Source organism: Mustelus asterias, chromosome 13, assembly GCF_964213995.1.
Source record: "Mustelus asterias chromosome 13, sMusAst1.hap1.1, whole genome shotgun sequence".
NCBI lineage: Eukaryota > Metazoa > Chordata > Chondrichthyes > Carcharhiniformes > Triakidae > Mustelus > Mustelus asterias.
The window spans coordinates 41,613,449-41,626,612 of record NC_135813.1 but is presented as its reverse complement, the minus strand read 5'-3'; the positions used below and the strand labels follow the sequence as shown (position 1 = coordinate 41,626,612).

The following is a 13,164-nucleotide window of genomic DNA, read 5'->3' as shown; positions in this document are numbered from 1 at the left end:
CCCCCCTCCCACCTCCCCCCTCCCCCTCCCCCCCTCCCCCTCCCCCCTCCCCCCTCCCCCTCCCCCCCCTCCCCCTCCCCCCTCCCCCCTCCCCCTCCCCCCCTCCCCTCCCCCCTCCCCCCCCCTCCCTCCCCTCCCTCCCCTCCCTCCCCTCCCCCTCCCCTCCCCCTCCCTCCCCTCCCCCTCCCCCTCTCCTCATCATACAGTGTAAAGTATCGAGATTAGTGTTTGGCAAGTCTTTCGTGGCAGCACACTTACCTAAGAGCTGGAACGTTGGGTATTCAAGTCTTGAGTGCTTAATGTCAACTACCTACAATTCAGTACTGAGGGAGTGTTGTACTGTTGAAGGTGCTGTTTTTCAGATGAGACATTTAACAGAGGTTCCATCTACCTTTTCAGGTTGACATACAAGATCCCTGTCACCATTTGAAGACCAGCAAAGGAGTTTTCTTGGTTTTGTTGTGACCATTTTTCCTTAACTCATGCCAGCCAAACAGATTATCTGGCCATTTATCTCCCGACTCTTTATGGAGCATCACTGTGCATCAATTAGCCGCCATATTTACATAGATACTTTACAGTGCTTACACTCCAAAAAAAGTAATTCAATATCTGTGAAAAGCTGCGGGGCATTGAGAGGATGAAACTGGTGCTATGTAAGGGCAAAATAATATAAAAGCAAAACACTGCAGATGCTGGAATCTGAAACAAAGGCAGAAAAATGCTGGAAAATCTCAGCAGGTCTGACAGCATCTGTGGAGAGAGAATAGATGTGGAGATGCCGGCGTTGGACTGGGTTAAACACAGTAAGAAGTCTAACAACACCAGGTTAAAGTCCAACAGGTATATATACCAAATAAACCTGTTGGACTTTAACCTGGTGTTGTTTGGCTCTATTCTCTCTGTAAGAAGTCTAACAACACCAGGTTAAAGTCCAACAGGTTTATTTGGTATATATACCTGTTGGACTTTAACCTGGTGTTGTTAGACTTCTTACAGAGAGAATAGAGCCAATGTTTCGAGCCTGGATGACCCTTTGTCAGAGCATGGGCAAGTTGTTTCCTCTATTACCAAGAGTATAAAATAGTCCATTATAGCTTCTCTATTCCAGTGTTAACTCTTCAATAACTGTTTGTCCTTCACATTAGCATAGCTTGATCTCCTTTGCTTAGGAGGCATACCGATGGGAAGAGCACCATGTGTTATAGCAAAGGGCATCAAATATGGTGATATTTCAGAATATTTATTCAGCATGGATATTGAAGTACAAGTGAGAGCATTGGGGCTTTTGAAGAAGCAAGCCCTTTCAAATACACGTAACTTCGGTCATTGCCCCTTTGTAATTAGGACAATTGCAACTCACTTATACTGAGAGTGACTTACAGGGCTTTGACGATTTGTTGCACAACTGACTGAATTGAACCAATCAATGTACAACAACTTTCCTCTGCATTGTGTTCTCCAAATAACTTTTTTAAATTTTGAATTTGGTATAAATATGCAGCAACTTTCGAAGTTTTGGATTTAATTACTTTGCCTGTGCTCTTATGTCTTATTAGGGTTCACCCTTGGATCAGTTGTAAAGGATCAGGATGAACTTCAGAACTTCTTGACGCACAACTTGTCCATGTCCAATGAAACAGCTGGACTCCTACTGGGATCAAGTGTCAATTTGAAGGAGGTAAGGAGAATGGGAATGACAATGTCCAATTTGACTGGATGAGTTATCAACACCAATCCTTGTTTGGGAGTTATGGAAAGAGGCAGGTGTAAGGACAAGCATATGGCATGTACGCTGTCACATGGAGAAAATCACTAGGAGACAAAGGTAGGAGGGCTGATGTTTCAATTGCTGCTTTTCTCTCCTGATCCTCTTGTGCATTTGAATTGACCCATTTCACTGGTAGATTTGAACGTGCATTTACAACTGAGACAAGGGTTCATAAATCTTCACCTGGGTGTTTTAGCGATAAGGGAATACTCAAGCAAACCAATTGTAAGCAAGTATTTATTTTGCTTGAGTTAAGGCATTCTTCTGGGTGGACTTATTCATTCATTTGGGCTGGCACGGTGGTTAGCACTGCAGCCTCAGAGCGCCAGGGACTTGGGTTCAATTCCGGCCTCGGGTCACTGTCTGTGTGGAGTTTGCACATTCTCCCCGTGTCTGCGTGGGTTTCCTCCGGGTGCTCCGGTTTCCTCCCACAGTCCAAAGATATGCGGGTAAGGTTGATTGGCCATGCTAAAATTGCCCCTTAGTGTCAGGTAGGACTAGCTAGGGTAAATGCATGGGGTTACGGGGATAGGGCCTGGGTGGGATTGTGGTCAGTGCAGATTTGATGGGTCGAATGGCCTCCTTTTGCACTGTAGGGATTCTATGTGTGAGAGGATCTACAATGGGAGGGAGAGGAGATTGATTTCGATCCTTTTAACCAACTGTGCCAAAACTGCTGCTGATTGGAATTGGGAAAGTATTCAGTAAAATGTCAGAATAATTGTCCATTTTCAATCGCTACTGCAGGCTTATTTATGCGGTGGGAAGCTGGGGTATCTGGTGCATAATATTTTTAGCTGCTTGTGAGCAGAGGTGTTCGAACATGGCCATTTAGACAAACTAAATTATTTTGAATCTCATTTTATAATATGGATTATTTTCATTTAAAGAGAAGCTTTCCCTAATTTTCAGTTTTGCACTCTGCCTTCCTGCAAGCGACAAGTATTTCCTGGCCACTATGTTAGCCTGTTTTACTGTGTGTCATGATTGCAACTGAATGAACTACAAGGGCCCTTTGTTTATTTAAGATAGTTTGGGTAGATCTCGACCCTGTCATAGTGCAAATGGATGATAGTGTAAATCCTCATTGCATCCTGCAAAAATCAAGGGACGTACTTCTGGGCTCTGCAGAATCCCATTGGAAGTAGCCTACTGCTCACAAAGACCATCAATCATTACTCCTTGCTTTCTAACATCGAACCATTTTGGATCCAACTTGCTCCCTTCCATTGAATTGCCTGGGCTGTTACTTTTCTGACCAGTCTCCCTTGTCGATAGACTTGCACGCCGATGAAATCAAATACACTATCCTCATTCAACAACAGAAAAAGAAAATGCTGGAAAACCTCAGCAGGTCTGACAGCATCTGTGGAGAGAGAATAGAGCCAAAGGGGTGATCCTGACTCGAAACATTGGCTTTATCCTCTCTCCACAGATGCCGTCAGAACTGTTGAGATTTTCCAGCATTTACTGTTTTTGCTTCAGATTCCAGCATCTGCAGTTTTGCCTTTACACTGCCCTCATTGCTGTTCCCCATTAATTTCCTTCAGTTATGTAAGTCAGGCATGACCTTTCCTTAAGAAATCCATGCTGACTGTCCTCGAATAATCCATGTCTTTCTGAATGAAGATTTATAATGTTGCTCAGAACTTTCTAATAACTTGCCGCAACTGAGGTTAGTATGATTGGACTGTAATTACTCAGTCTGTTGCATTCTCCTTTTTAAGTAATAGAGATGGGTTTAATTTACGTTGGTTTACTTGAACTTGGTGTTCCTGATATCATGTTGTTGATCCTTTGTCCTGTTTTGAATGTAGTACTGGTTGTTCTTTCCATGCAAGTATCTGATCTGTGATCAGCGATAAATTATAGATTAGAATAAGTCTCCTCTAGGGTGTACCACTCGCAAGTCTAAAACTAGGTATGACCTGCACAAATATATTTTTTTAAACTTGTTCAACTTTTTAAAAAGTTTACAGTTGATTTATTAGTGTCACACATAGGCTTACATTAACACTGCAATGAAGTTACTGTGAAAGTCGCCACACTCCGGTGCCTGTGCGGGTACACTGAGGGAGAATTTAGCATGGCCAATGCGCCTAACCAGCACGTCTTTCAGACTGTGGGAGGAAACTGGAGCACCCGGAGGAAACACACGCAGACACGGGGAGAATGTGCAGACTCCGCACAGACAGTGATCCAAGTCGGGAATTGAACCCGGGTCCCTGGCGCTGTGAGGCAGCAGTGCTAACCACTGTGCCACCCCAACTGTCCATTAGCTTGCATTTATATGCAATTTATTTACAAGGATTGTTTCCCCCATTGTCAGCCCCTTTTATCGCTTTTTTTCTCTCATCATTCCCCATTTAATTTTATTGCCAATCGTCATCATGTAGTTGCTGGCTCAAACTACAGATCCAACGAGTCCACACTGACATATTAAAAACACCTAAACTCCCACCTAATCCCATCTGCCAGCACTTGGCCCATAGCCCTGAATGTTATGATGTGCCAAGTGCTCATTGAGATGCTTTTTAAAGGATGTTGTGGGAGATCAGGGTACTAGCAACATTAGGCACTATTAGGTACTACAGTCGACTTGGGTATGAACAGCACGGGACACTAGGACTACTTGATCTTACAAGCTTTAATTACTTGTGCAGAAGGAGAAACAGACTTGCAGCCCTCTGCAGAGTGTTTCTGATGTTGCAATTATAGTTAATTACAGCAAATGGGAAACAAGCAATTTTTCTAACCCTTCATTTGCATATATATTCACCAATCATACCCAAGCTTTTCATCCTTTCTTATTCGATGACAACTGTCTCCTGCTAATCCTTCATTTGCATAGCATGTCCCCATATTTTGCCTTTGGTATTCTGTTATGGAAAACTCTGATTTTTCTCATCCTCTGGTGAAGGCCGAAAAACAGAATGTTTACGGGACTTATGCAGGTGAAGATTAGCCGTTCATGCTAAATACGCAAGCACTGACCCCATCGAAGGCCTATATGCCGATAAGCATTTTCCATTGCTTGATCGAGGTTTATGGAACTTTAATTATAACAATTTAACTTCCACAATATGAGGCAATCCGCCTCCACCACCCTGCAAAGCAGTGCATTCCAGACCGTCACCACCCTCTGGGTAAAAACATTTTTCCTCACATCCCCCTAAACCTCCTGCCGCTCACCTTGAACTTATGTCCCCTCGTGACTCACCCTTCAACTAAAGGGAGCAGATGCTCCTTACCCACTCTGCCCATGTCTCTCATAATCTTGCCATCCCACCCGAGAGCTTGTGTGGCTTTTGCTACCAAATAAACCTGTTGGACTTTAACCTGGTGCTGTTAAACTTCTTACTGTCTCATAATCTTGATCAGGTCGCCCCTTAGTCTTCTCTGCTCCAACGAAAACACAGTAAGAAGTCTCACAACACCAGGTTAAAGTCCAACAGGTTTATTTGGTAGCAAAAGCCACTAGCTTTCGGAGCGCTGCCCCTTCATCAGGTAAGTGGGAGTTCTGTTCACAAACAGGGCATATAAGGACACAAACTCAGTTTACAAAATAATGGAATGCGAGTCTTTGCAGGTTGTCTGTACATTGTCTGTACCTTTAAGACTTGATTACCTGTAAAGACTCTCATTCCAACCATTATTTTGTAAATTGAGTTTGCGTTTTTGTGATTCATGCAGCATCTGTGAGGAGAAACAGAGTTAACCGCTGATCAGGTGAAAGGTCACCTCGACCTGAAATGTTAACTCTGTTTCTCTCCACAGATGCTGCCCGATTTGCTGAAATTTCTTTGCTTTGTTTTATTTGCTTTGTTTTCTTTGTTTTATTTTTAATTCAGATTTCCAGCATCCATGGTATTTACCTTTTTCTTTTAACCTAACTCAATATGTCAAATTTCACTATTCCTTGGCTGGGATTCTCCCAAAAAAAAAGCTTAAGTACCCAATGGGCGGGCAAATGGGAGAATTTCTTGCCCGTTTTTTGTGCGCATTTGGTTTCATGAATCTCTGGCACTCTTTGCCATCCCACCCGAGAGGCCAGCAGCATATTGCTGAACGGGCCACTGCGCATGCGCCAATCTGTCAGGAGATGTGCCTGCTGCCTAGTGGGCTATGCCAAGGTGCCTGATGGGCGGTGACAGGCTGGTACTGCCAGGCTGGCCTTACCAAAGGGGCACCCTCCCCCTGTCCCCATCCTCCTAGGAGAGGCCTCAATGGCATCTGTCCCTACCAGCGGAGTGAGCATGTCTTGTCCTCATTAGTGGGGAGCAGTTGTAAACCGCGCTGGTGGGAACCTATCCTGGCAGGTTGGGGGGTGGCGGGGGACACATTAGCTGGCCTGAAGACTACCCTCCTCGGCCTGCTAATATAATATGGATCAGCGGGGCTGATTACGTGGAAAAAAAAGGGCCTGGGAGACCAGCTATGGTAAATGGTAAATGCACGGGATTATGGGGACAGGTTGGGGGCAGTGGGTGGGTAAAATGCCCTTTCAGAGGGTTGGCACAGACTCGATGGGCCAAATGGTCTCCAGCACTGTAGATTTTGATGTAATGAATTATTGTCACATGTATATGGTATAAGGTATTGTTTCTTGAGCGCTATACAGACAAAGCATACCGTACATAGAGAAGGAAACGAGAGAGTGCAGAATGTAGTGTTACAGTCAGAGCTAGGGTGTAGAGGACGATCATCTTAATATGAGATAGATCCATTCAAAAGTCTGATGGCAGCAGGGAAGAAGCTGTTCTTGAGTCGGTTGGTACGTGACCTCAGACTTTTGTATCTTTTTCCCGACGGAAGAAGGTGGAAGAGGGAATGTCCGGGGTGCATGGGGTCCTTAATTATGCTGGCTGCTTTTCCGAGGCAGCGGGAAGTGTAGACAGAGTCAGTGGATGGGAGGGATTCTGTGGTTAAATATATACTTCAAGCAAAAGGACAGGAAATGTCTGCAGTTCTCAAACATTGGCGGATCCCTTCTCAGTTCAGCTCCGTGTTCCTGTTAACAGTTATTGAGATTTCTGAGCAGCCTGTGCCAGGTCTCCCCTGCTGGTATGAAGCCCACATCAACAGCAATCTGTTCGTTGCACTATAAATAATGATTCTTTGCTGTTGACTTGAAGCAATGCTGAGGGGCATGATGAAGATCAGGCAAAATCCTGGAGGCATATCACACCATTAATATCAATGAAGGAAGCCAGGTGAAACTGATCTTAAAGATTGTGTATTTCACAACACATGGAGTATATCCTCCATTACTTTTGATGGAGGGCTGTTCTATTATTTAACCAGCTTCATCAAGGCATTATTGTAATTTTGACACTTATTCCAGATTGGTTAAGTGTATTTATGTTTGTCAATCTACATTTCCAATCACTTAAAATGTGATGATCTACATTTGTGCAACCAGTGGGTGGGTGTGTGTACGCGTGTGTGCGCACGCGTGTGTGTGTGGTGTCAGTACGTATGGCTTGTGGGATGTTCCGGTACATACCCTGACTTTGGTTTCAAAGCCTGTATTTGTTTATGTATGTCATCCCTAACTGAAAGAGGCATCACTAAGTCTTCAGATTTCTGGGAAAGTAGGTTTTAGAAAAATCAAAGTGCAACCTCAGATTGCTAAGGAAACAGAGGCTGATTTCAGCCTCTGTTTCCTTAGCAATCTGATGTCACACTCTGATTGAGGTCATAAAGAAAGCATGCAGAGCTGTTAGGCATTACTGGGGTGATTCTCCAGGGCTGCTAGCCCTAGCCGTGATTCCTGATGGCCCAATTTATCGGACGAGAGGGCCAAATCGTGATTCTCACTGAGTGTCAAGTGAGTCTCCCAGCCTACTGCTTCTGGCGAGAACCTGATCAGAACTAATTTAAATCCGTTTAAATATAATTCCTGGGTTTGAGGCCGGACGCTCTGGCTTCTCGGTATGGTCCCGCACTCCCAATTTCTCATGGTCCAGTCCATCACACAAATCCAGCCTCCCATCTATTGACTCTGTCTACACTTTCCACTGCCTCAGAAAAGCAGCCAGCATAATCAAGGACCCCACACACCCCAGACATTCTCTCTTCCAATTTCTTCCATTGGGAAAAAGATATGTGTCTGAGGACACGTACCAACCGACTCAAGAACAGCTTCTTCCCTGCTGACAGCAGACTTTTGAATGGACCTACCTCGCACTAAGTTGATCTTTCTCTGCACCCCAGCTATGACTGTAACACTACATTCTACACTCCTTTCCTTCTCTATGAACGGTATGATTTGTCTGCAAAGCGTGCAAGAAACAATACTTTTCACTGTATAGTAATACATGTGACAAATCAAATCAAAAAATGCGGACAGCACATGAAATCAGGATGCAGAATATTGTCTATTTGAAAATTGGCTCATTTGGTAATTCATTGGCTCTTAGAAGTTCCATAAGTCTTACTTTTGTTGTGGCTACCTTGAGTTTGCAATTGACCTTTGAGTTATGACAATACCACACTTAACAAACATGCCAGACCCTTCATGTGAAGACTGATAATTAAAGCACCAAATTCTTTCTACACAATTTTGCTTTCTCCTCAATGTTCACCTTCTTAAGAACTGCTCATAATATTTCAATGTAATTATTTGGCCCTCTGGGACATTGAGGACGCGTTAAGGTGCAATGCAAGAATGCAAGTCTTTTTAATGATGGTTTTCTCACCATTTTCATCATCTACGAGTGAGATGGTGGTCAGCTGGTCATTAGGAGGTACGCAAGTGCTGGTGTTGTGATAATTCTCCCTCTCTGGGTGGGGATATTTGCCTTCCAATGACTAGATGAGATTGGAAATCGTGAGGCTTTATATGTGCTAATCTATATCTCTCTGCTTCATTGTATACAAGCTCAAACCCGAGTGTACTGTGCCACCCTGATACTCCTGCACTAGGTACAATTTCAGAACTACACCTCATTCTATTATTATGGGTATGTGTGAAAGATAGAGCCATTGAGGTGCAGTTGTCATGGGGAATACTACAGGTTTGATTCAGTTATATCATACTTTAAATGGACACAGCGTGGAACATCCAATTAATCTTGTGATGAACTGTATTTTGGGGGAAGCAGTTCAGTTATTGGCTTCAATTATTTTTCTCTGGGTTCTTGCTGCAGTCGAGACTGTCAAAGGTAAATCCACAGTAATGAATCAAAAAGATTGGTTGCATGGAAGATCTAAGATGAAATGCTTCCTGCATTAATGTGAGACTGGGTTATTCTTCCGTCAGTTATTCTGAGAGAAGGAAAAGCAGGATGTATTCTTGAATGTCGGCTGAGCAGACATTTGCTGCTTCGGGAGCTTCACACACCTGGCGTGATTCATGTGGGGGCATTTTGTGAGTTGAATCCCACCTCAGTAGAGCTGCCAGCGTGCAAGCGTGTGTGGTGCATGCGTGTGCATGTGTGTGCGTGTGTGTGATGCGTGTGTATGACATCTGGAAAGACAAACCTGAAGACCGTCATGAACCGAGCTAAGGGGTTTCTGCAGATGTGTGCCCTTTTTGTGATGACTGCACCCCTGGAATATGGATACAATAAAACTGATGTCGGAGGCAACTTGATGATTAAATTCTGTATGAAAGAAAGGAGATGACCTCTACCTGAGGAAGACAAAATTGTAAAGGATTTGATGGCTGAACATGTTGTTATATGTGCTAAGGGGGCTACCAGTAAATCAGTGAGCTTTGTTGTAGCAGTTATTTAATGCCTAATTTCTAATGATTACCTTTTGACTGTTCATTCATGTTGAGTTTGCTTTGATTGAGGCATAAAGAGTGAAATCTTGTGCATCGATTTCTTCCATTAAAGTTAGTGGGTGACTTTGGTTCTTCTGTGTCTCCATGGGGATGATAAATATTGTTCAATACTTTGTGACACTGAATGCCTGCTGGATGGCATTGCTTGTTATGGATTGCCGATCGACCGGCGGGGAGGGAAATGCCTCGTCGAATCTTCGGCCCCCTGAATTTTTCAATTTGTATTTACTTACCTATTGGAGTTGAGATCTCCCACCTGCCTTGGCAATGTCCATCTCTCCTGGGGAGGGGGTGCTGCAGAGACTTCAGAGTTCCAGCCCTCGGACTAGGGTGGCAGCATCAGGTGCTTGCCACCCTCCTTAATTGGATGATGGGACTGCAGGCAGCCAGTCAGGAGGCTGTCCATGGTAAATTTGCCAATGTGGTGCCAGATATCGGAGTGCGGGGTTAAATTCAAAGCCTTTGGTTTCAGGGTTGGCTCCTTGAAGGTGGCACGAAGGCAAAGTCACTGCTGCCTCACAGCTCCAGGGATCTGGGTTCGATTCCCGGCTTGGGTCACTGTCTGTGTGGAGTTTGCACGTTCTCCCCGTATCTGGGCGTGGTTTCCTCCAGGTGTTCCGGTTTCCTCCCACTGTCCGAAAGATGTGCAGGGTATATTGATTGGCCATGTTAAATTGCTCATTAGTGTCGCAAGATATGTAGGTTAGGTAGATTAGCATTGGTAATTGGGTGGGGCTACAAGGATAGGGCCTGGTAACATGTTCTTTTGAAGAGTCAGTGTAGATTCGATGGGTCGAATGGCCTCCTTCTGCACTGTAGGGATTCTCTTTAGTTTATGGGACCAATTGCAATATTTGAAGGTAATCTTCCTTGGACATGTCCAGGTTAAAGTGAACATTTTCACCAATTATAATATCACCCTCACCTGGTGCTGTTTCCACTGAGAGTGAAAGCATCTTGCGGTGAGAACTTGTGAACTGTTTACTGCTGAGCTCTCTCTGATCGCAATCCTACACAGATGCTGTGGGACTGCAAGGGGATACTCAGCAGGTGTATGTCCTAGGGCTGTAACAACACAAGCCAGAAGTTAGAGACAAATACATTTCTTTCCTTTCCATCACCAACACATATTGTCCTAGCTTCAAATGTTAATTCCAGTTCTAAATCTTGCACCGCTCCAGTTTCCTGGGCTTCAACATTGGCCAGAGTGCCTTTAGCTGCCTCGATTGCCTAGTACTGGAACTCCCTGCCTATATCTCTCCACTTCGTTTCCTGCGGAACATAGTGACACAGTGGTTAGCACTACTACCTCTCATCGCCAAGGAACCGGGTTCGATTCCCGGCTTGGGTCACTGTCTGTGCGGAGTCTGCACATTCTCCCCGTGTCTGCATGGGTTTCCTCCCAAAGTCCGAAAGTCGTGCTAGTTAGGTACATTGGCCATGGTAAATTCTCTCTCAGTGTACCCGAACAGACGCCAGAGTGTGGTGACAGGGGGATTTTCACAGTAACTTCATTTCAGTGTTAATACAAACCTACTTGTACTTGTACTTGAAGGGGCGGCACGGTGGTTAGCATTGCTGCCTCACGGCTTCAGGGACCTGGGTTCGATTCCTGGCTCGGGTCACTGCCTGTGTGGAGTTTGCACGTTCTCCCTGTGTCTGTGTGGGTTTCCTCTGGGTGCTCCGGTTTCCTCCCACACTCCAAATTGGCCATGCTAAATTGCCCCTTAGTGTCCTAGGATGCATAGGTTAGAGGGATTAATGCGGTAAATATGTGGGGTGACGTGGATAGGGCTTGGGGTGGGATTGTTGTCAGTGCAGGCTCAATAGGCCAAATGGCCTCCTTCTCCAGTGTAGGGTTTCAATGATTCTATACTTGTGACACTAATAAATAAACTTTTAAAAATTAAACTTAAAGAAACTTTACTCTCTCTCCTTTCAAGTCACTTCCCAAAACCCAACTCTTTGAGGCCAAACTTTTGGTCACCTATCGTATTATCTCTTAATATATCTCAATGTCAATTTTTCCTTGATAAAACTCCAGTGAATCACCTTGGGACATATTGCTAAATTAAAGGTGCTATGTAAATGTAGATTGTGTTTAGAACCCAGCTGATGTTAAACGCTAGGGTATTCTAAAGCCCTGTAGGGAAATTTGGAATGCCAGTTCCTAACTTTATTTTTGCAACTCGGTGCATTGTAAGGAAAAATATGAAGGCCAGTGAGGAAGGTTCCAGTCTTGTTGTAATAATTAAGCAAAATAAATATTTATTAAGCAGTAAAAGAAGGGCAACTAAAAAATATACACTTAACTACAATAATGGTTGCGCACAATATCATTAAATTGACTCAGTTCCAAGCCCCTCCATTTTTCTAAACTCAACTAAACCTCCCCGAACACTTTTTAACACTATAAGCAAAATCCACCAATGGTTACCACACTTGGCACCTATATCTCTTTTGGGAATTGCTTCTAGTTTAAAATGGCAACAGCTGACAGTTCAAACAGGATTCCCCAGGCAATGGCTTGTTTGGAATGAACACAGCTTCCTGCTGTGTGTGGCTGTGATCTTGGACCAGCTCAGTCCACCTCTGCTTATTGGATGAACGCTGCCACTGATGTACTGCTTTTAAAAAAAATCTTTTCTTACCTGAACTATTTGTCTTAGGCCTTTTAATGACCTTTCTTACATGGGCTTACCCTTTTAAAATGTAAGTGTGAAATTCACCCTCCTCTTCTTTTGTGAACTTTTACCATCTGTGCTTTATTTCCTGAAACTCTATACCCTATTGTCATCCACTTTGTTTCGGTACCTGTTTACAGTGTTCCTAGACTAATCTGCATATCAACAATCTCAGTTGATCTGTCTCCTTAAATAATTCCCATTGATTAGATTCCTTAATGTTCATGCTATCACATGTTGGCAGTTGTTAAATGTTCTATTAGACTCACCTTGAAGTGGTATTGGAATGCAAGTTCAGTCATTTCTATTGAAATGTTAGGTACAATAGGTAAAATTTTTACTGTGTGTAAAAGCAAAATACTGCAGATGCTGGAAATCAGAAATGAAACAAAGTTCTGGAAATGCTCAGCAGATAGAAACATAGAAAAACTACAGCACAAAACAGGCCCTTCGGCCCCACAAGTTGTGCCGAACATATCCCTACCTTTTAGGCCTACCTATAACCCTCCATCCTATTAAGTCCCATGTACTCATCCAGGAGTCTCTTAATAGAAACATAGAAAAACTACAGCACAAAACAGGCCCTTCGGCCCCACAAGTTGTGCTGAACATATCCCTACCTTTTAGGCCTACCTATAACCCTCCATCCTATTAAGTCCCATGTACTCATCCAGGAGTCTCTTAATAGAAACATAGAAAAGCTACAGCACAAAACAGGCCCTTCAGCCCCACAAGTTGTGCCGAACATATCCCTACCTTTTAGGCCTACCTATAACCCTCCACCCTATTAAGTCCCATGTATTCATCCAGGAGTCTCTTAATAGAAACATAGAAAAACTACACGACAAAGAAACACTACATAGAAAAACTACAGATCTGGCAGCTTCTGTGGAGAGAGAAAAACAGAGTGTTTTGGG

General features: G+C 43.9%; 1 protein-coding gene across 2 annotated transcripts in view; it reads left to right on the top strand.

The window, feature by feature from the left end:
- The window catches only part of abca2 (ATP-binding cassette, sub-family A (ABC1), member 2), a 551,670-nt gene that overhangs the window by 228,293 nt on the left and 310,213 nt on the right, over positions 1–13,164 (top strand). For both annotated transcript variants that reach the window (XM_078226666.1, XM_078226665.1), the window contains one exon: positions 1,560–1,681. In XM_078226666.1, the coding sequence (XP_078082792.1) occupies positions 1,560–1,681 (122 nt within the window). The remainder of the gene's footprint in view (positions 1–1,559; positions 1,682–13,164) is intronic.